General features: G+C 43.0%; 2 protein-coding genes across 2 annotated transcripts in view; both read right to left on the bottom strand.

Moving 5' to 3' along the window:
* eif2ak3 (eukaryotic translation initiation factor 2-alpha kinase 3) overlaps positions 1 to 12,649 on the bottom strand; it is a 32,327-nt gene extending 19,678 nt beyond the window's left edge. The window contains exons 1-2 of the mRNA XM_023396359.2: positions 12,136 to 12,649; positions 1,108 to 1,237 (exon numbers count right to left, since the gene is read on the bottom strand). Of these exons, the coding sequence (XP_023252127.1) occupies positions 1,108 to 1,237; positions 12,136 to 12,443 (438 nt within the window). The 5' untranslated portion in view covers positions 12,444 to 12,649. The remainder of the gene's footprint in view (positions 1 to 1,107; positions 1,238 to 12,135) is intronic.
* A 1,391-nt stretch (positions 12,650 to 14,040) lies between these two features.
* Positions 14,041 to 21,755, bottom strand: rpia (ribose 5-phosphate isomerase A (ribose 5-phosphate epimerase)). Its single transcript, XM_023396373.2, has 9 exons — positions 21,491 to 21,755; positions 20,802 to 20,862; positions 20,356 to 20,411; positions 19,976 to 20,035; positions 19,662 to 19,726; positions 19,508 to 19,576; positions 19,054 to 19,195; positions 16,987 to 17,086; positions 14,041 to 16,764 (listed from the first exon to the last, which is right to left on the bottom strand). Exons 1-9 carry the CDS (start codon positions 21,665 to 21,667, stop codon positions 16,667 to 16,669), a joined length of 828 nt encoding a protein of 275 aa, XP_023252141.1. The 5' UTR covers positions 21,668 to 21,755; the 3' UTR covers positions 14,041 to 16,666.
* Positions 21,756 to 21,892: the final 137 nt, after the last annotated feature.

Genomic DNA, 21,892 nt, shown 5'->3' with positions numbered 1-21,892 from the left:
TCTTTTGAGTCTGGTGCTTATTGCTTTTGAGCTGTCAATTAAACAGTGTGGGTTGGCTTTTTATCTGTGCTGCCCACCACCAACTGATTCCAGTCAATCAATCTATTTCTGTGGGAAACATAAAACACACCACAACCATGAGCCAGGCCCTTTTCTGGAGAACCCCCCCCCACTTGTCAAAAGATATAAAACTTTATGAACTGGTCTAGATTGCTGGTTTTTCATTGTTATATTACACTAATAAAGCAGGAATGTAGTTATACGGCAGAGCCAAAGAATTCATTACACTTACCAGCACCAACAATCTAACATTAAACTGATCTCAGCAGCCACCCAGACCCTTGTTAGTTTTCAGAGGCTTTTTCCCTGAGGCAAAACTCTCATCCAGAGCGAGTCCACATCAAAGTGAACCATGAGCACGTCTCTGGTATGTATTTCGGAGAGCAGCGCTCTGGTCTAGCTCTGGGCTACACTTCACTTTCAGCATGTCGGTGTGGGCGGTTTAAGCCTCTGTATACATGTACAGACGGGGGTCTTGCTGCGCTTGTATGTGTAAACCACTACAGTCAACAAAGAGGCTAATCCTCCAGGCGATAGAGCTACTCTCAGATTTATGTGGGGGTGTACTGTATGTCTGGTATGTGTACGTGTGTACATGAAATGAATGTAAACAACAGCAAACCTTGGTTGAATGATCAAAGTGCACCGAGTTCAATTATTGGTCTTAGTGTCTACAGAGAGAAAGATATGTCAAGACTGTGGAAATTGACTTTTTCATCCACTGGTAGAGATTAATCAGCTGGGTAATGTCTGTTTAACTTGTTTAATTGGCTGTGGTTGACCCTTGTGTTTATCAGATGGGGCTGTTCTTCTACATGTCAAGAGAATAATACTGAGAGGTTTGATTATAGCACTGGTTTACTGATCTGGATCATTTATATTTCCATACACAGTCTACTGTCTTTACTTCTTAGGGTTGACAGAAAGGACAATAAATCTAAATTTCAGCTGCATTAACAGTCTTCCAGATGTGTGCCTGTTCAACATGAGGTAGGTTTTCCTTATTTTTCTTAGTCATTTGCAAAGGAAGCACAGGTGTTGGTCTACCTCGGGTTTGCTGAGGCTTGAGGACACCAGGCACCCTGAGCCGACATCTAGATCCCACTGCTTCCTGCCCTGGTTGTGAGGATCCAGAGCAGAGATCCGCCCATCCAGGGTGCTGATGATTACAAGAGACCTGCGGGTAGAACACAAAGATATCAACACACTGTGCAAATGAGGGATCTGTAGACAGTTATTGCAGCTTTCCATACCGGCAGGGTTACACTCTTTTCAGTCTTGGCCACCGATATTGACGAGAAAACTTTAAAGGCGACAATGCGTCTCAGCAAGCTGTTTTTTTTTTGTCCAGTAACGTTGGTGTTGTCCTTTAACTTTAATCTTCCCAGTGGGAGCTTCAGTCTAATGCCATCACAGACAAGATAATAAAGGGCAAAGAACGAACTGTGGCGGTGCAGATGTTGTCTGCCTTTGTTTAGCGCTCAGGGTGACCTTCAGCTGCAGCCAACAGCACACCTGTGCCATGACAAACCCCACCCTGTCAGCTCGTTATGGTGGCATGTTGATTAAAGATGGGACCAGACTTAATGATTATTAAGACCTGACCAGACACCCCACATATGTGTCTTATTTACATGAAAAAAATACAGTACTGTATGAACAGGAATTCAGAGAACTGCTGAAATGTAGGATGAAGAGAGGGAAGCTACAAGGAGTGTAAACTCTGCTGAAAGAGTTGTGAGAGTGAGTGAACTTTGTAAAAAAAAAACAAAAAAAAAAAAACAGATGGATGAACTGGATTGATCTTTATCGCTCATGATACATCAACTTTCAACTTCTTTTTGAATCTTACTTCTATCAGAGTCTTGTAATCCCACAGAACAAGCAGACTTAAAACACCTGGGACTGAATTTCAGATCAAAATCAGAATAAAGAAACAAGACAGACGAGGTTGCAGACGGGGGTTTCATTTCAATAAGTATTGTAAATGAATTTTCTTATGTCCTCATTTTATAAGTGTGAACTCCATTGCTATCTACTTTTTTCAGCAAAGACACAAGAGGCTGCTGCGCCTCAGGTATGGGAAGAGCACACTGATAATGCCCTGAAACAGATGCTGTGAGACTGTTAAGAGTACACAGGGGGATTTGACATGGTTACTTTTCTCAGGCTTAAAACTGTTAATACTGCCATAAAATTAGGCTAATTTACATGTAAAACCTCAAATAAATGTTTTATGTGTCAACAAAGACTGTCTTTTATTCAGAGTCGGTGGATTCATTCGGTGTCATTTCTGATTAGTCTCGGCTTTCTCCTGCACTCACCAACACTGGCAGAAAATTTGTGTTCACAAACATTGGCTTGACTGGCCAGGATGACAGCTTAGAGAAAGAAAACCACCAAACCCCTTCAGAGATTTGTATAATTTCAATTTCGGAGATCTTTGAGAACAGGGATGAAGCCCTGTCTTAGGTCTGCTGGCTATAATCAAAGTTGTTTTGCCTTCACGGGCAAAACTTACTGTGATTCCACAAAAACTGGCACAGAAAAAGAAAATATTTTAATACCGAATTCTGTTAAAACAAAATAAAGTGGACGCGTTTTCCACATATTTCATTCAGATGCATTGTTGAATGAGACAGAGTGAGCAGCTAAAAATAAGACAGGGGAGAAAATAATATGCAGGGGGTGACAGTGTTTTCCCTCAGATGATGTATGTGCTATGGATTTCTCCCAGCACCACTGCGCTTTACCCCAGAGAAAAGATTTAGGAATTGTTGTAGTGATGGATTTTTATTTTTGTAGCTCTCCCTTATACATTAGGTTTGTTCTACATCAGAACCAAAGCACAAATTCCCCAAATGAGTTTTATTCCCCTTTATGTGCCCACACAGCAAGTTGTGTTAGCATTTCCTCCCTCTTTTGGTCTCGTAACTCCCGGCTAAAAAACGGTGTAACTGACTTGAATGAATCGAGACACCCGGCCCCACCCTTTGCCTCCCTTTTAGGGCTTCTGCCGCATTGCTTGTCAATCATGTCCTGAGCTCTGGCAGGGGCCACCTCCTGACTATTGATTTGTATCTGTCTAGAGGAGATGCTGTCAACGGGGCTTTTAGCTTTATTTAACCAGCGAGGGTCTGCTGAGCACACATGCCGTCTCTGAGCACCCACTGCCTCGCATCCACACAGCTGGGACCCAGGCAGCTTCCCTCTGTTGGCCACCAGGGCATATGGGGGTTTTAACTGCCTCCCTTGAGGGCAACTAGACAGCAGTTGTTGAGGGAAAGAGAAAGTGTTACACTTGTTCACTTTCTCAGCTCAGACTGAAAAGAAAAATGAGGAAATAAAGAAAAGGTGGCCACAGCATCATCAATCATCTTTATTTATGTCCACTGTGACAGCTGTCAACTAAGCTGAGTGTATTTAATAGTAACATCACCCGCACCATCCATCATTTAGACTGAGTAGGTGAATTGCTACTGATTGCTGTAATCCCTTATTGATTTCACCTATCGAACACTGTTCAGTCATGAAGGGGAAGGAGCTTGTTCAAGGATGTTCAAGCCTTAGAAAAACTAAGAAATAGATTGCTTCAGACGGTGCAAATCAATTTTAGGAAGGTTTTTCTCAAGCTTCACCACAGCGACTGACACTTCCACAGGGAGTTTGTGAAAGTAAATTAGCATGAAGAATGAAAGTTTATCATTTATTCACTTTATTTCCACCACAAGTTATACTTGCTGCTCTGGACCAGTTAGCTGTTTCAGCTCAAGTGGAGCTGGAAGTTTGCATAAAAATGCAAATAAGATCACTTAACAGTAATGAGCCATGTGTCTTTCAGCCCCATCAAAGCCAAGATTATCTCCCCAAATCTGCTCTTAGCATTATCAGCCTCGCCACTAGCACTGAAGTGTGGAGCACTAAGAAAAACATTGTTTTTCCTCTCAGCCACCAATAAAAACAGAGCGCTAAAGCCCGCTCTCATCGCCTCGATTGGCTGCCAGACCCTGCCAAAAATATTAGGCTGATTGGTTGTTGCTAAGCAGGCGGCTCTCTGAGAGGGTGGAAGCTTTGGCGGCCTTCACTCGTCCGGCCCCGCCCCCTCTAAGTCATGCTGTGAATGTAGAAGTGAGGAAGAAGTCACTGAGAGCATCAAGTTCAACTTCAGAGATGGAAAGAGGGTTAGTGAGAGATAGAGGAATTTCATTCGGAGAGGGAGATCAAAGGCTTTTGTGGACTCTTTGTACTCCAGATAAAGGATAAGGAGGAGTAGAGAGGAGTGGGGGTAGCGGTGGTTCTGGTCGTAGGGGGGGGGGGGCACTTGACTGTACAACATAGGTATCAAGATGGTAATGGAGTAAATGAGCAGCTGAGGAGGGGAAGGGGGAGTAACTACAAAAATAGTACTAAACCGAACAATAAAAACAACTCAAACAAAACAAACAGCCCTACTGTATCATTTAGAACTCGAGGCAATTTATTTTCCACGTCTGAGCCCCGAGACGCCGCTGCTCTGCTCGTCACCAAAGGGATAACATGTAGCCTGTGGGGCTGCTGCTGCCGACTGTGACAGATGCGGGCGGCGGACAAACTGAAGAAGACGTTGGAAGAAAGAGTGAAGAGAAAGAAAGAGGGAGAGTAGTGAGGCTGCCAACAGACTGAGGGTTGTTAGCGTCCTCGCCTGTAATGCTGTCAAAGTGTCATAATAGTGCCGAATGCTTCTTCAATCACAAAGCGTATGGCGGAGCAGGGAGCCAATTAGCCTCGCTCTCACCAGACTCTCTGCTCCTCAGAGACTCCCAGCCTCAGTCTGCACACACTGGCAAAACCGAGCTGCTGGTAAACACACTCCATTGAAAGAAACAACCAGGATGTTTACACAGGCCGAGTCTCCAAGGAGCGGGAGCCGCCGAGCCGGACCAATCGCAACGGCCTGCCACTTTCTAGAAGCCAATGAAAGCACTGTTTTTCTCCTCGTTCAGCCAATGGGCGGGCAGCTCTGCAGACTCCGAGCCAATGGCGGGGCAGAACTGCCTGTAACCATGCAACAGCGAGCAGCCTGGATGCACGCTGGAGTGCGGAGTTCTGCTGCCGCGCAGCTGCCACTCAGCCTGCCGCGCAGCCACAGAGAGGCAGAACAAAAATATGAGAGCATGGGGAGCACGTGGGGAGAAAGTTATGGATGCAGCTCTGAGCCAGCCGCACCCAGTACCACCAGCTGCACCAGCAGGAGGGGGGAGGAAAAAAACAGTCAAGTGCATTCCCTTAAACTCTGCACATTTTGAGAGATAATGACACAAAGTCCAGCTGTATCACAAACGTGTGAGAAGAAAACAATTCCAGAAATCGTAAGCGGTTACAGTGAGAACAAACACTTCAACACTTGAAGGCTAATACTAACAACTTTTTAAATCTTTCTGAGCCTCTGAAGTCTTTCAGTCGTGGCTATCCCGTACTTCAATGCAGGATATTTTAAGGCTTAAGGACTTGTGGGTAGTTAGCACAACACAGCATGCAGCCAGAACTGAGTCTTGTTCTTTTGCAAACATGAATATGCCGCCATGTGCCTGACAATGCCTAATATAAATGAACACTTACAATTAGACCAGATTAAATGTCTAAGTTAAAGAGAAAAAGATTCACCTGTAGGGTCACGCTGGTGACTGACATAGCAGTATTGTATCAGTAAGCCTTTAAACTCCAGCACTTAAACAGCTTAATGTGACTTGAAGGTTTATGTAACTCTCCTCTGAACCTTTTAATTAAACAAGTGATTTTTTAATGTCTTTGTCACAGCAGTTAAAGGCTGACTGATGCGGACCTGAGTGACAGATCTGCGACGTGCGGTCTGCTTTAACGTCGACCACACATCCATCAGGGTCACTGCAGTAGACCTCCGCAGCAGAGAGCAAAAGGTGTGGCTTTTTAAAAAAAGAAAAAGGCATAAAAACACATCATTTAAAAGTGTTGCCATCACCCTCTCTCTCTCTCTCTCTCTCTCTCTCTTCCTGCATAAGTGTGCTCTCCTCTCCAACCCATATCAGCTCACATGTGGTAAAATCCAAACTCTATGGCGCCACGCTCCTGACGGCGGATTGGCTGGACTGCAGCTCGGATCCAAGGATCTGATTCGTTGTTGCTAAGCAGTGAGGAGCCATCCAGAGTGAAAACAAGACAGCATGGTCCTACTAACTACCAGCTAACTCCTTGTTTTCAACCTCCCCTCCCTCCTTTTTTCCCTCTCTCCAAGTATCCCACCTTTTTGCCTCTGCCCCACCCATACTGCAGTGCTGCAGGATGGGTCCTGCCGACTTACTAAAATAGCCACCGACCTAATAAATTCACACCTACTGATAATCAGACTCAAAACCAATACTGTTTAACAACCGCATTTATGGAGAACTTGTTACTATTTCTGTCACTGCACATGGTTATGAAACAACCTGCAAACATTTGCCAAATGAATCATAACCTCTTCTACAACCCAGACAGTGTTTCTCAAGTGCAGAGAAAGTCTCTAAAAAGGTCATCACATCGAACGTCTTTAGACTAAATAATAACCGATATATTATTACACAGAGCAACGAAAAAAGAAGAGTTTAAAAAGCCCCAAAAAAAGCACCAGATGTGGATAAAAACATGGTTACATAAGGAAAAGACAAAGAGGATGAAATAGGTTAAAACAGATTATATAAGCTTGTTTGAAGAGACACTGAGCTTGGAAAGTGGAGTTATACATTCAGACCTCTCTAATGCAAAATATCACTGTATACAGACTGAGTTTAAAGAACTAGGTTTTAATTGCTCAATTAAAACTTCGCAGAGGCAGTTCAATCAACTTCATCTTGACCTGTTATTTTGGGGACAGTTTCTATTAATAAAACCCACAACATCTCCCTGGTTACAGAGAGCAGACTACTGAAACAAAGTAAGGAGGAAAAAAAAAAACAACAAGGAAATGATCTTTCCCCTCCCAAAAAAAGGAAAAAGAAAAAGTCTCCTCCTCCTCCTTTACCTAACTATAGCCAGACCCATGCGGCCAACTCAAATTGTGAGCACTAGCCCATCTCTCCAACGCAATTGGCCGACAAGTCACCCAGCTTGGCCGATTGGCTGTTGCTAAGCAGTAGGCTGGTGGGAGCCAGCCGGCGAGCACGGCGGCCCAGAAGAGCTGTTGCCCCTACAGGGCCCTGAGGGGGGGGGGGTGGGGTGGGGGGGGTAGCAGGTTCAAACAAAGCTGCTGTCCTCTCTCCTCTCACCTCCAAGTGCTCCCGAAGGTGCTAGAGGCCTCGATGGAGGACTCGCTGGCGGAGACATCAAACCTGGCAGTGCCGTCACATGCATGATTCACACACACACACACACATACACACACTACACACACACACACACACACACACTCACGCGCGCATAGATGTAAACACCACGTCTCTAGAGCGGAGTTTGTAACGTATAGATGGCAGCATTAAAGGTGAGGTGACAGCCATCAGCGGCTCACGTCACAAACTGAAGGATGGATCAAAGCCAGGATCTAGAATATTTATAGATTACAGGATACAGAGGTGGAGGAGGGAACAGGGATAAGAAAAAAAACAAAAAAAAAAACAACTGCAACTGACAGAAACCAAAAAAATGTTGACGTCTGAGCATCGACTGGTTTTCAAACTGTCCGCATGAAATGTTTTCAAGAATTTGTGTTTGAAGTGCTCCACTCCAAAATCTCATTTGGAAGAAAATAAAAGGCTTTAGTTGAAGTCCATTCACTTAAAAACCAGATTCAGGCTGTGACAGTTAAAACACTGTCCACAAGTTGTACTGAAGTTAGCAGGATCCTTGTGTTTTTATTGTACTTATCTGGGTACATGGTCGTGGGAGAGCCCTTATATGCATGTCCTTCTTGATATTACTCTGTTGACTGTTTTGTGTCACTTATTATCATTATTTTTTAGTTATGTACCTATTCATTTTATTTAAATGTGTGTTAACCTCAATGTTTTGTGCCTGAGGACCCAGTTGAAAACATCATGGTGCATCTCAAGGGATTTATCCTCTAATTAAATTGTGAAATAAATAAATCATTCTAAAGTGAAATAACTGTCACAAACAAGGTCATTTTTCTTTATATACAAGTATAGTTGTTTTCAAGGGTGTGTTAACGTTCCTGTTGTCACAGGGTGGCACTTATCACAACCTGGTCTGTTTAACTTGGAAAACTGCAGCGCTGTAAGGTTACAAAAGAACGTGGTGATATGTTTACAAAAGGCCGACCTCATTAATGCTGGATGTGGTGACAACCATTTCCCAAAAACTTTTTTTTGTTTCACACACAGTCACCGCTGACTTTCCTCTCCATTTGTCCTATTTCAAGTCCAAGTTCACAGTCATTACTTGTTTACACGATGTTTAAAATCTCTATTATCATTATGGCTGCTGAAAGTCACACTGCTGAAGTGATACACAACAACAACTTGCTCAAAATGAATTGACTCTTGACAGACATTTTTCCTTTTGTTGTAAATGTGTTTTCTGTTATTTTAAGTCTTTTTTGTTTAAATTGGCCCAGCTTTTTTTTTTTTTTTGGTATCGTTTCTCGAGACATTTGTAAAGTTCAACAACAACTCTCCTGACAGATGGATGGAAACAGAGCGTGGAGTAGAGAATATACTCGAGGGGCAACATTAGAAAGCGATGTGTACGTGTGAAGGTAAGGGGGAGCATGAGGGAGGGAGAAAGTGTAGGATGAGAGAGAGAATTAATACAAGAGCAAGAGGCAAAGACATTAATTACAACAAAGACTCAGACTTCAACAAAGACAGACAGAGATAAACTGGGTGTGATCGTTGGTCTTACAGGGTTTTGACACGAGAAGAAAAGAAAACGTTCCTCAAGTTCATTATTTTCTCATTTCAGCAAAATCTGCATCATCTTTTATACATCTTTGTTGTTGTTTTACACACAGGCTTTTCAATGAATAATTCACCTGCTCATTATTTTGTCTGCCTCACAAGCTACTTAGTTAATTCTTTATTTTGTCAACTGGTGTATAAATTCCTACCCTGTGTGGCAGCATTATGAAAAGTGACAGAAATAAAAGTGTCGTTATTATTATTATTATTATTTAGATAATAACACAACTAGACAAGTTGCAATCGTCTGCTTGACATGAGGCTTTGTGAGCTCAATATTTATAGTATATTTTAAATGTATTCAACCAAAATGAAAAAGAGAAAGGACTCACTAAAACTTTTGATACCATAATGTATTCTAAATGCATTACCCAAAAAGTGAGTGATATGAGATGACTCAGAGCCAATTAGTGGCGCCAGACAGGCAGTGATGAGAGAATGAGAAGAGAAAGTGGGAGATACAGACTGTGACAAAGTGAGAGAGGAAGGGAAAGCGCGGCAGACAGTGACAGACACCGGTAGATATACTGTATAGGACTCGATGCAGGCACAGAAAGCGAGCAGTGGCAGGGTGTGACCAGCAGCAGGATGAACGCTCAGGAGTTTTCCTGCAGCAGCTGAGGTGCCTGGCAGGGGAATAGCCCGCTCCGATCACAGCAAACCGCTCTGCTAATTGCCTTCGATTTCTTCTTGATACTGTAATGCAGATGACAGACAGGAGCCTTTAAGTCCTTCGCCATGTGTTGTACTTGCACCTGAGTTATTTCACCACCACTTTTATCCCAGTAAGTTTGTGACCTTGGTGGTGCAGTAGGTGTAAACTGTACGCCACCTCTTGTCTGTCTGTGCAGTGATGTACACAAAGATTTTATCCTTTGACCACCATGTAAAAACACTTCTTCCTCGTCTTACACAACTTTTCCCAAAACAAAATATGTAACAACTAATCACACCTATTCCTCTCAACTTGAGCTTTCTGAGGCTGACTGCACAGTGTGCTCTGTAGCTCCCTGTGGTGACAAAGCTGGGTTTGTATTGAAACACAAATAAATAATATGATGCTTAGGGGGTTGTCAGAAAGCTTTAAAGTGAACCTCAAGATTAAAAAGGTTGATGGGCAAATGGGAAACATGTTGCATCCTTATCACCATGTAGGTACGGTAGCAGCAAGTTTTAGTAATACAATAAAGAAACAGCACCAAAAACCTTCAAAAAGGTTTGACTCCAACAATGTTTTCAATTTCATGACTTACTTTGATCCATCTCCCTCTTGAAAAGCACACAGCATGTTTCTAAGACTACACAGAGAATAATTAAGTAAGAGACCGGATATACCTCAACAAGGAAAGGCATTGAAATAAGAATGATTCGAGAGGCTTTGTCACAGTCTAAACTAAAAAAAAAAAAAAACGATAACAACATCATGGCAGAGAGAAGGAACATCATGAAGAACACACTGCGCCAAACATCTAAAGGTGGGCGTCAAACCTACTGTTTACCAAGGAAGACAAAATCAATGCCCTACCCACTGCGCCAAGAACTGCTTCTCACTTTGGGCAGCAGCAGTATGTCTAACAGGGTTTGGTGAACCTGCGATCTGTGTAAAGCAGTAAACTTGTGACAAGCAGGATCCCGGGGATTTTCTCAGCAGGGTGAAATGCCTTTGCATGATAATATGTCGTAAAATGTAAACTCTGCTTGCCAATGCAGAGCACACACTTAAGACATTCCCCTCAACGGACCAAAAAAGGTTTATCTCAAGCAAAACAACCCTACTTAAAACTTCTATTTTGTAATAATAACAACAACAGATCCAAGCACTCAGGCAGCATCACAACATGGGAAGGAAAACGTTTGAGCTGAAGTGTGAAATCTTAATCCTTGTTCAGCCGAGCCAACTATAAACGACCACCAACATTTTCACTTGCTTCTTCTGATAAATTCCCAATAAACTGTGGTTAATTACATAAACAGGCTCCTACTTTATTCTAACTTCACTTGTCTCAGCTGATGAGTAGCCTGTCTGCTGACAGGAGGAGATAAAGCTGAGGACGATGAGAGGATGGTGTCTCTGTTGTCAGGTGATAAGGAATGCTCCATTCATACTCTGATTTTTTTGTATGATAACAAATGGAAAATGGAGAGGAGCAACTCCACAGTGCAGAATGACAACTAAATCAGAGTTTGCGAAAGGGGGGTGACAACAAGCCCCAGAAAACAAAGCCAATCACACACCACAGAAACGTATATAATCACAATATACTGGTGGACTCAGGTGAACCCATGACCGCAGAGCGCATATGTCTGAGTGACAGACCAGGACTATAACGTGACTTGTATTTCCAGCTCATATGTTATAGCTATAACTTTCAGCAACATCCTGTCACCTCTCAGTTTCACTGTGGAAACTTTGAAAACAACAGTTGACGCCTATTGTGCGTCTCACAAACTTTCCGGTCGATGAAGCGAAAAAAACAGCATTTTGCACAGACATGCCCAAACAGCAAAAAAAAAAAAAATGTGTGGTCTACTTTCTAAAAGACTTTCACTTGTATCAACATACGATGGCTTCTATGCAAAAATAACCACGAATAATAACTAATACGGAGCTGGCTTGAGGTAACGTGATTTACCTTGGTGTCTGGTTTTCACGCAATTTCCATCCAAACTTTGGTCAGAACTCTGCGCCCATTATCGGACACGGTGTAAAATTCGCTCGTCAGCACCGTGTTTTACCCGTTTTGTGCCCTGACAGCTACTAGTACCGGTTAACGTTTCTTCTACGATAATTTGTCCAGACTTTTGGGGGAGAAGAGCTGGAGGAATACACACTAGACAAAGGTTTTTAAACCGCTGGAGCACCAGCAAACCACGTCCACAACAAGTTTTGAGTGCGGTGCAGAGGCGGAAGAATATTCAGCATCCGTCCAAATCACAAGACCGTACGTTGGCTAGTTAAAGAGCCGGTGAATGCGACATTTTAGATCGTTAAATTCCACTGAATGGGGGTTTTTACAATCTTTCATTTAGTTAATTTGTCATTTTGTAGGTCATACACACTTTGCAGGTGCTGAAAACACGTGTCAAACTGAACGTGTCCGATAATGGGTGTCCGGCAGTTAGCCGACAGCGGTCCATTACACTTGACAAGTTTTCAAAAACAGTTTACCTTGTCCGTCGGACGTTTCCGTTACTTTCTCCATAAGATTCATCGGCCTCGCCGGCCGACCCGTTCTCGTCGTCCTCCACGGTAACGTCTGCTCCAATGACCGGGGTACCTAGGTTCTCCAAGCCCCTCTTCATGACTCCTGCACCATCTTCCTCCGAGGTCGAACCTGCACTCCGGGTGACGGACTGCGGCTCCCTCCCGATGGCGGAGCCCTGAGCTTGCGAAGTCCCGAATCCGATGAGCGCTTTCACCAACAGCAGGAGCACCAGGGAAATGCTCACGTTTCCAAAGTGAAGCCCCCTTTCCATTTGTAAGACTGGCACATTAGTGAAATATGAGATTTACATGCCACTGGCCTTGTAAATCTTAACATAAAAAACTTAAAGTGCAAAAAAAAAAAACCGTGTAACTATAAAGAAAACTCCGTTGTGTCTTGCAAAACGCCCTTTCAAATCTGTTCTTTAAGTAAACATAAACAGCCACTGGGACACCATGTTATTCCCTTTATACTTGACTCAGACTTGCCTTGGTAACGCTAAGCCCCACCTTGTTTCTACACGAGGATTGGACAGTAAAATCTCTACGTTCGTTAAAAATTCATGTAACCGTTTCTCATTGGGCCGTCGGCTGTCAATCACACATACACCATACTAAGCAGACGACGATTGGTTCAGACATCTGTCACTCAAAGGGGCGGGCGTAGAACGTGCCAGCCCCCCAAACAGTGCACTCCATTGGCCGATCCGCTGTCTGTCAAAACGACGCAGGCGCACTGGCAGCTGCCACACAACTGGAGCAAGAGGTGACGCAAAAAAAAAAGTCCCCGATGGCGAATCCAGTACCGAACATGTGATTGGTGGTATGTGCCGTCCGTCCGTCCAATAGGAGAGACAACGCCGATGAGCTGCAAAGCGATTGGTCGAGTTGTACCCTCCGATAACTGAATGTAAGCGCCAGATTCGATATTTCACCTGTCATTCATGAGTAGTTGTCAAGACAGCCGACATGAAAGCATCAACGTGGCTGTAGTGTAGATGATAGGACAGTTCCTGTTCCTGATCACGAGTTATGGTTTTTTTCACTTTGCGATAAACAGTCGTAAAGGGTGATGACATAATGTCCGTTAGTTACTCTAAAACCATGAATTATTATTTTTTTAATTTATTTTTTTTTAAAGTTAATTTATGTAAAACATCAAGTTCCTTAATTGTGTTTTAATTAATGTGCACTTGGATGACAGTTACTTTAAACGTATCACATAAAGCATTTGTGGCGATACATAGTTGGTCAACGCATGTGTAATAGATTCTATAATGATTTTGGGAGGTATATGAGGTCATCGTGAACCGCAGTAAGCACTTTGCATTTCTAGCGCCCCCAAGTGGCCAGAAAGGAGAACGGCACATTCAAGGTGTTTATTAAGCTGTCATCTTTGGTTTGAAAATTAATTTCCCATCGTCTTTGACATGAAAACTTAAGACTATCCCGTACTTACGAAACAATACAGGCTTGGGTCATCAGAATAATTATTAATTAATCTCCTGGGCATTTGTTGATTAATGGATTTTTAATGGATTGGTCTATAAATGAACAGAAAATAGAGAAATATCACAATTTTACAGAGCTCAAGTTGCTTGTTTTGTCTGACAAACAATATATATATATATATTTAGTTTACTATAATAGACTAGGCAAACCAGCAAATAACTGTGAAGCCAGAACCAGTGAATGATTTGGCATTTCTTGCCTTAAAAACAACAAACAATTCTTATAAAAACTGTTGCTAGTTTATTTTCTGATGAATTAACTGTTTCTGCTCTTATATCTAGTCTGTTCTTCACCACATCATATTATTAAGAAGAGACAAGAATGAATCATCAGAAATAAAACAAGGAGTCATACAGATATAATTTTGGTCCTGTATTGATTCACAAAGAAAATAGTACCATCACAGCAAAATTCATTATCACAGTCAATTGGTAAAGAAAGAAAAGAAAAGAAACGCTGGTGCAAAAATATCCAACATGGTGCACACACTGTATTTTACCAAAACTGGGCCACATGTTCTCAGTTCAGTTAACTTTTACTTTGTCTACAGGCCCCTCGGGGGGTTACACATTCCAAAATTCAGTCACTTCCATTTGGTTTATGAGGGTAACATCAGACCAGAATAGAGTCAGATTGCTCGTCTCAAATAACCATGGCTTTTAGAAAAAAAAATGTGCCAGCCAACTGCATTTGCTCGCTTGTATTAAATCTCCCAGCCTCGATGTTCTCCCGAGTCTCTCAGAGCTGTACATACAAAAACATAAAAAGGTACAAAAATAAAACCAGTGTAAGGCATGGTGCGCCAAAAAGCTGAGTGAAGAGCTGCATTTCAATTAGAAAGATATTAGTCACCCGGGGAAAAACAAAATGACAAACTATCACTAACCCCGAACAAATGATGGTTTCTCTGAACAGTGAAAGTAAAGAGACACAACTGGACTTTTTTCAGAAGAGGAACGCAGCACTTCTCATTACTTTTTGAGAGGACGGGTGTTGTTCTGTTCTGTTCTGTAAATAAACTCCCAAGTATTTTAAGATAATTAAACCGAGCACCGTGCTGCTGAAACTGTCTGCATCTTCAAAGCTGCACTGTACAGTTTTATAAAGATTTATTATAAAAGATCCAGAACTAGACATAAAATTCAGTAAAGATAAGGTGAGAGAGAACGACCGAACCAGACACGAAATATCCTGTTTCTTTGTAAGAGCCGAAGACAAATTCAGAGACTCATCTTTTGTCCTCAACTTCGGCATTTCTGACACAATTATATATTGAACCGCTTTCCGAAAAACTAAATATTGCAGCTATTAGTGAAATTTTACAGTTTCCAACAACATGACCAGCAACACATCCAGTGAATTTTACTACATCTGAAATAAGGACAACGTTCTGCCAAGGCACATAAAATGTACTTAGGGTCGTTTTAGTTGCACAGTTCATCAAATGTGAAACTTTTAAAGCATAACTGCCAATCGTCATTACTTTAAAACATTCATTTAGGATTTTAGGTTATGACAAAGGACTTCCTGTGACCGGACCCCTCGTGTAAGGAATAAGAGACAGTCATGCAACTGATATACAGGCACAAAAACAGAGCAAACACAGCAGAGGGAGGTACATGCAGAAAAGTACACACATCCAGTGAGGCTGTGGACTTTAATCCTACTGACGTGACTAAGTGTAGCTACAGGAACCCCTGTTGAAACTGAGAGGAAACCACAAAGATTTCTCAAACTCTGTCTTTACTCAGAGAAGAAAGCAGATCACTGCTCCATGGCAACAGTGGCAATTATACGCTAAACTTCAAAACACCAGGGAGAGTTATATTTCAACTGCTACATCATGACTATGAACCCCGCTGAGCAGCAGACCCACCACATTTAACCTATAGCTATAATTGTCCAGCTGGTTCTGCTCACAGTGAAGGAACCGTGCGACAGAACCGAGTTGTTTGCAGATTGACAAACATGTCGGTGAATGCAGCTGATTGGCTGAGATGGTAGAAAAAAACAAAAAAACAAAAGCAAAATCACTTTAAATGAGATGAGCGACAGTTTATTTTTCTCAAACCCTGTGTTGACATGTCTCTGCTTCCATACCAGTGAAACACATGTTGTATTCATTACAGGCCAAACAATGTCAATTATATTGAAACACAATGACCAAATAATGGAAGCTTCAAACCTGCACCACAGGGTTCCTCTAAACTGTCAATGATCTCATTAATTTTTGGAGCTTCTTGCTATTTAAAGTAGCATATTAATTAGACAAATTAATTTCTTGAAAAAAAGTTTAACTTCTTTAAGTTGTTGTCATTACTCCTCCTTCTGTGGTTCAATTAAACTAAAAGACTTCAGGGCATTTCAGCTTTTCTTTTCTTTTTTTTACTGCTTACAAAGCCGTGAGCTTTCACTTGACTGGTGGACTTTTATTTGCAGCAGATGATAATAGTTTGATGTAGGATTATGAGCTTTTCAAATGTAGCTTTAATAGCACTGTTTCTTTTATTAGGACTTAAAATATAATCTCAAGGCACACCTTAGTTTCATCCTGCAGAACAGCAGCGATTCACCACACTGGTTGAGAACCATAGCACTGCAGACATTCAGTCAAACCCAGTAATTACAGGAAGAGCCAACATTCCCAGTGTGACCAGGCGGCCAAACCGAGCAACGATATAGAATGAAAAAACAAACAAACTGTATGTCAGACGGACTTGATTTTACTCATCAGGCACTTTAAAAACTCACAGAATCGGAAGCACCACCTGCAGGATGAAAAAAATCAAGTGATCCTGGATGTGTATCTGGTTTTGAGATGTGTGAAAACTTCCCTGCTACAGTTTTGGACAGATCTGCTGGAGGCGCAGCTCTGTCCAAACCCAGTCCGAGACCGGGGCGTAAATCACTAAAGGTGGCACTTGCGGGAGAGAGTTGAGGTCATTCGAGGGGAAGGGTGACGACGGTGAATGTGGCAAACTCCTCAGTTAACTGGAGGATCCCGAACCTGCACGCTTCCATCCTCCATCCCAAAGTAAGCCCGCTCAGCCATGCCGACGAAGAGCCCCGTCTCCACCACACCTGAGGAGGACACACAGAGACGCTTTTGTTGGACAACAATCGTCGAGCTCGAATCCAAATTGCACGTTTAACACCTTTCAAATGTCTTGCACGATCACTTCCCATTTCTGAGATGTTGTGTGTGTGTGAGAGCGATTTGTTGGCAGCTGATTAAACACCTTCATCCAAACTCAGCTGCACTGAACTTTACAAACCAACAGCTGTCGTCTGTCGGCTCCTCACCTGGAATCATCTTGATCGCAGTGTTCGCCTCCTTCCAGTTCTGAGCTTGTTCAAACTTCCAGTCCAGGATGAAGTTACTGTTGTCGGTGACCACGGGACCCTGAGAGCCACACGGACACAATTCAGATCCCAGACTCTTTCCAACATCAGTCACAAGTTCCTGTAAAGGCTAATCGCACACTCAGGACGGGCTGCCAGCAAACACACATTTCAGGGTTACCAACTTTAACTTTTGTGATTATGAAGTGCTCATGTGCGATTATGAGGCAAGTGGAGATTAAATAACAGCCTGTGTGTAATCATCCAGGCTTCCTGGACAAACAAACTGGGACCTGTCCCGCTCTTTAGCAACACAAACTGTTTACGGGCTCAACAGTCGAAATGAACTGTAAACACATAAACAGCCGCAATAATAAAACAGGCACTCGTGTCTCCTGCTGGATGTTGTTCATTTAAAAAGAAGTGAGTAGGAGGTGAATCATTAAAGCTGGACTCTATGGGCTGTTAATGAGGCAGACGCAGTACATGTGTAGGTGTGTGTTGCCCTCTGTTTTCAGTGCAGGCTGTACCGTTTGACTGTGGTAAGCCTTTCCTTAAAAGATGCCCTGTGGAGTTCTCCTGAAAACAAACAAAACTTCTTTTTACACCATGTGTTTCTTTAACAAATGTGGTGAATGCATTTCCTTCCATCCCCCCGACTCATTTACATAACTGTTCTTTTATTTTACAGCATTTTAAACCCTGAATTGGGTTTGTCCCACTGTCCACACTTCGGTATTAGTGAGTGGTCACAGCGGTCACTAGTGTGACATATTTCCGGTAATCGCCACACTGATCGAATGCCTGTAAAGACTGCGGGCATGTGGAGGTTTATCAGAGCTCAGTGGGACACACTTGACTAATAAGGACAGTCTGTCACTCACACAGATACTGTACACGGCACAACTGAGCTCAGATAACTTCACGCTTTCACACATACAGTCAGATGGCGGGAAAAAAAAAAAACACTTTGCGGAGTCGAGAGGAGGAAAAACTTAGAGAGTAATTAAAGGGAGTTACCTAGAGGAATGTCAGGTTGACTTACATGAGAAACATAACGTTTTATTTTGATAGTTTCTGTCTGGTAACATTTTAAAGTATGGAACCTACTAAAATAAATCTAATACTGACGTTGACAGTGTCGGATCGATCGGTACATGAGGATTCGACCTTGTTTATACTGTTTGGATATGAAGCTTACAGATAGACTGGTGTAAGGTTAAATGTTCTGTGTGCATCTGTGTTCCTGTGACACAAGACACACTTTCCTCCTATCTGACGCACACTTCACTGCTCAACACTGCAAGTGGGAGTGACCCATTGTTTACATCGATGTCTGCTAGCTTACAGTCTTCCTTCCTTTCCTGGCTGCATATGTTGGCAGCTCATCACCACCTGTAGATCAGTCGGATGGTGCACGTGTGTGTGTGTCCTTGTGCATGTGCACGTGACAAAACAAGGACCCTCTTGTGTAAAGAAAACCGGCTCCTTAGCACTAATAGAAGTGAAAAGCTCCACAGGCGATGACTCAACAGGTAAAGGTTCATTCAGTGTCTCGCTCGAGGACACAGGCTGTTCTACGGACCTGTGACCTTGAAGACGCTTTATCCACTATTTCACCCTCTGCTGAATCCTGTGATTTCATTATCTCCACAGAGAGGAGTGGAGTCAAAACATGAAGTAAAAATGCAGTGTGTCATGAAGAAGAGCCTGCATTAGAAAAACTATAAAATGCTTATTTATGCTGCTCTGATCCTCTCTGAGAAGGTGATTGTGAAGTTTTACTGTCACTATGAAAAGGTATCGCCACACATTATTCTCAACCTGGACCTCGGCACCATCACAGACCCCAGGGAAGAGACTGAGCTCTGACTGTCCTGTATGAAAACACGACTCCACCCAGGAGCAGCACAAAGAAAAGCAGTGAGTAATTGTGAAATTGCTGCTGTGACAAAAAGAGAGCTGCCGCTCCGACAGCAGAATAAATAGAAGTGGTGGATACAGAATCCGAGCCAATCGTCCACTTACTGCTTTACTGACAGCCATCCGTAACTTGGCCTCCCCTCCAAAGCGCTTGGCTATCGTCCTAGAGACAGGAACGTACGCCATGGGGATCACTTCAATAGGAACTCCCTTCTTCCACTGCTGGCCCAGAGCCTTGGAGTCTTTCCTGAGAGGAGAGAACAGAATACAAAACAGAGGAGAGTAAGAATTAAATCTGCACACACACACACACAAACACACACACACACACACACACACACACACACACAGCTTAAATCACATCACATTTTTACTAACTTAACCTTAGCTATGCCATCTGGAAATATTTTCTCTTGGTGCAGAATTATACAGTCACCGTTTTTACTTCACATGGGAAAGTTAGGCTGAAAACAATGACTTTTACAAATGTCAAAAAAACTTTTTACTTGTTGGCGAAAATATCGTCGCACTTTCTGAAGGTAAAGTAGCAAACACAAACCTGAAGTCGGCAATGACGACGAAATGTTTAGCACAGCCGGCTACAATCTTCTCCTGAGTCAGGCAGCCGCTGAGGGACGGAGGGAAAAAGGTGTGAGACAGATGTGAGAGGGAACACAGCTGTCGCTCTGCCGTGTGCGCAGAACTGGACTCACCCTCCGCCTTTGATCAACGTCAGGTCTGCGTCCACTTCGTCTGCTCCGTCGATCGCCACGTCCAGCTGCGTGGTGGGAATGTAAAGAAACGACTTAACACACAAGCAGAAAACTAAGCACAGACTCTGGGAACAGTCTCTACGCTTAAAGAATTCAACACTCAGGGCTCCACCGTTTATGTTTCTCTTTCAGTTGCACAGGCATAATTTTCCACAACGCTCCAATTCAAGCTGACAGGGTTTTGAGCGCCAACATATTGTGGCCCTTTCTCATTTACATGGCTTTCAGATTCATTTGTAACAGGCCCGTCATACCTCTGGGTGCCTGTCCAGATCCGACAGTGTGAGGCCGTGCTGCAGAATCAGCTGACGAGCCTGTGGGAGGGAAAGCGCAGGAATGAGACAGGAAGCCAAGGAGAAGCTGTGATACACTTTACTGTGTTTCCTTTTAAGCATAGAAGAAGTACATTTAATTCATGTCAGAAATGTAGGATTTACTATCTCTCCTCTCGCAAGTCACTTGTAATGCATCTGTGAACGTGTCAATCTCATTTTAAAAGCAAGTCGGAAAAGATGTTGTGAGGCAACACATTGCATTTAAAGCCACAATGCTGCACGCAGTTACCAAATACTTGGTGTTGCATGACAATAATGGATCGTGTTGGTCTCCACTGAAGTGTCTCACTCAAACTAACCTGGAAGGAGGTGGGCACGCACACGATGTTGAGCTTCTCCTGACGAACTCTCTCCGCTGCAACAAATAAACAAACACAGTTTAAGAACAGAAGAATCAATAGTGCTGTTACATTTTGCATTGGTGACAAAAAAACCCAAATGCTGCTGCTCCTGCTTGATATATTAAGCAATTCACTTGTGTAGTAAAAGCAGAGAAATGTGCACTATATCTGACGCACAAAGCTGTTTGTACCAGCTCTGTTTTTTATGTATGTATCATTTATTTTATTGTGTGCAGTGTTTTCTGCATTTTTAATCTTAGCTTTACAGTTTTTATGTGGCTTTGTAAAGCAAAGTGCAGCATAAATACATGTTATTTACTTACTACCTCTGGAACAGAACCTCAACCATATGCTTTGTGTGCGACAAACATTACAAAAGTCAGATTTACAGTGGCTTCACTCACCTAATCTGTCCACAGCATAGACAATGGTTGACCCGCTGCCCACTCCAACCACCTGGTTGTTCTACAAGACACAGAAAAGATTATCAAACTCATAATACAACCATGCAACATTTCACACCAGGTGCTGAAATAAGTGACAGTAAAAACCTGCCATGAGCTGACATTTACTTTACACAGTACCACAATATAAAGAACAGTCCACTTTAGGAAATAATGATGTAATGTATTCATGACGTGCAGGACACAAAACTTTACAAGTTATTCTCTATATTTGTTATCAACAGACTGCACAGATGTTGATGATATTAATATTATCTTGTTTTCTGACACTTCGTGAAGAGTAAAGTTAACCCCAGCTAGCAGCTAACACATGCTGTAAATACACAGTCAGTATATTTAGCCCTTAATGCCGAACAAAGTTAGCCCACTATCCCGGGACAAGCATGCATAACACGGACCTAATTCCCTCCTAAACTATCCGGGTTAGATAACGGTAATAATTAACAAGCTATGCTAACGTGCATGTTTTCGGACTTTAGCTAACTTTGCTAGCTTGCAGCCCCCGGAGCCCCCTGAAGTTAAAGACAACAAAGTGCCGTGTTTAAACTGAGCTGGTGGGAAAAATACAAGCTAGCAGCCTGTGAACACATGTGGCTGGATGGAGGAGCTAACAGCGACACTGACTGTACCTGGACGTGGTTGTCCACGGCGGCGTACGCGGCTAGCTTCTTCGCCTCCTCTGCCATGTTGTTAGCGACAAACCGACTGAGCGGACACACGTGTTTGTAGCTGCCGCGCCTCCGGGACGCTGAGGAGAGGAATCCAGCTGCAAGGTTACCAAGGGAGACCCACCCCTGGAGTCTCATGACCCGGCCCACAACACAGAGAGAGAGAGAGAGCAGACAGAGAGACAGAGACAGACCCAGGTCTCCCCCCCTTCAGCTACATGTGAGCTGCGGGTAAAGCTGTAAGATCTGCGGCTGCTGCTTTAACTCTGTGTTCGGCTTCACATGACTTAGAGATCTGCGGTGATCTGCGCATGCTCAGCGCATCGGCGACACTGCACAGGCAGTACACGCGCTCTGTATTAT

Source organism: Seriola lalandi, unplaced genomic scaffold, assembly GCF_002814215.2.
Source record: "Seriola lalandi dorsalis isolate HSWRI2012SDOR001 ecotype SW California unplaced genomic scaffold, Sedor1 jcf7180002054976, whole genome shotgun sequence".
Lineage (NCBI taxonomy): Eukaryota > Metazoa > Chordata > Actinopteri > Carangiformes > Carangidae > Seriola > Seriola lalandi.
The sequence above is the reverse complement of the archived record's forward strand: the minus strand, read 5'-3'. Positions and strand labels throughout refer to the sequence as shown.

What these genes read in the sequence shown, in the direction of transcription:
- rpia (XM_023396373.2), bottom strand. Translation starts at nt 21,667, where the DNA reads ATGAGACTCCAGGGGTGGGTCTCCCTTGGTAACCTTGCAGCTGGATTC. An exon ending in CCGTGGACAACCACGTCCAG is followed by an intron (nt 20,863 to 21,490) that starts GTACAGTCAGTG and finishes TGTGTCTTGTAG; the next exon opens with AACAACCAGGTGGTTGGAGT. An exon ending in CTATGCTGTGGACAGATTAG is followed by an intron (nt 20,412 to 20,801) that starts GTGAGTGAAGCC and finishes TATTTGTTGCAG; the next exon opens with CGGAGAGAGTTCGTCAGGAG.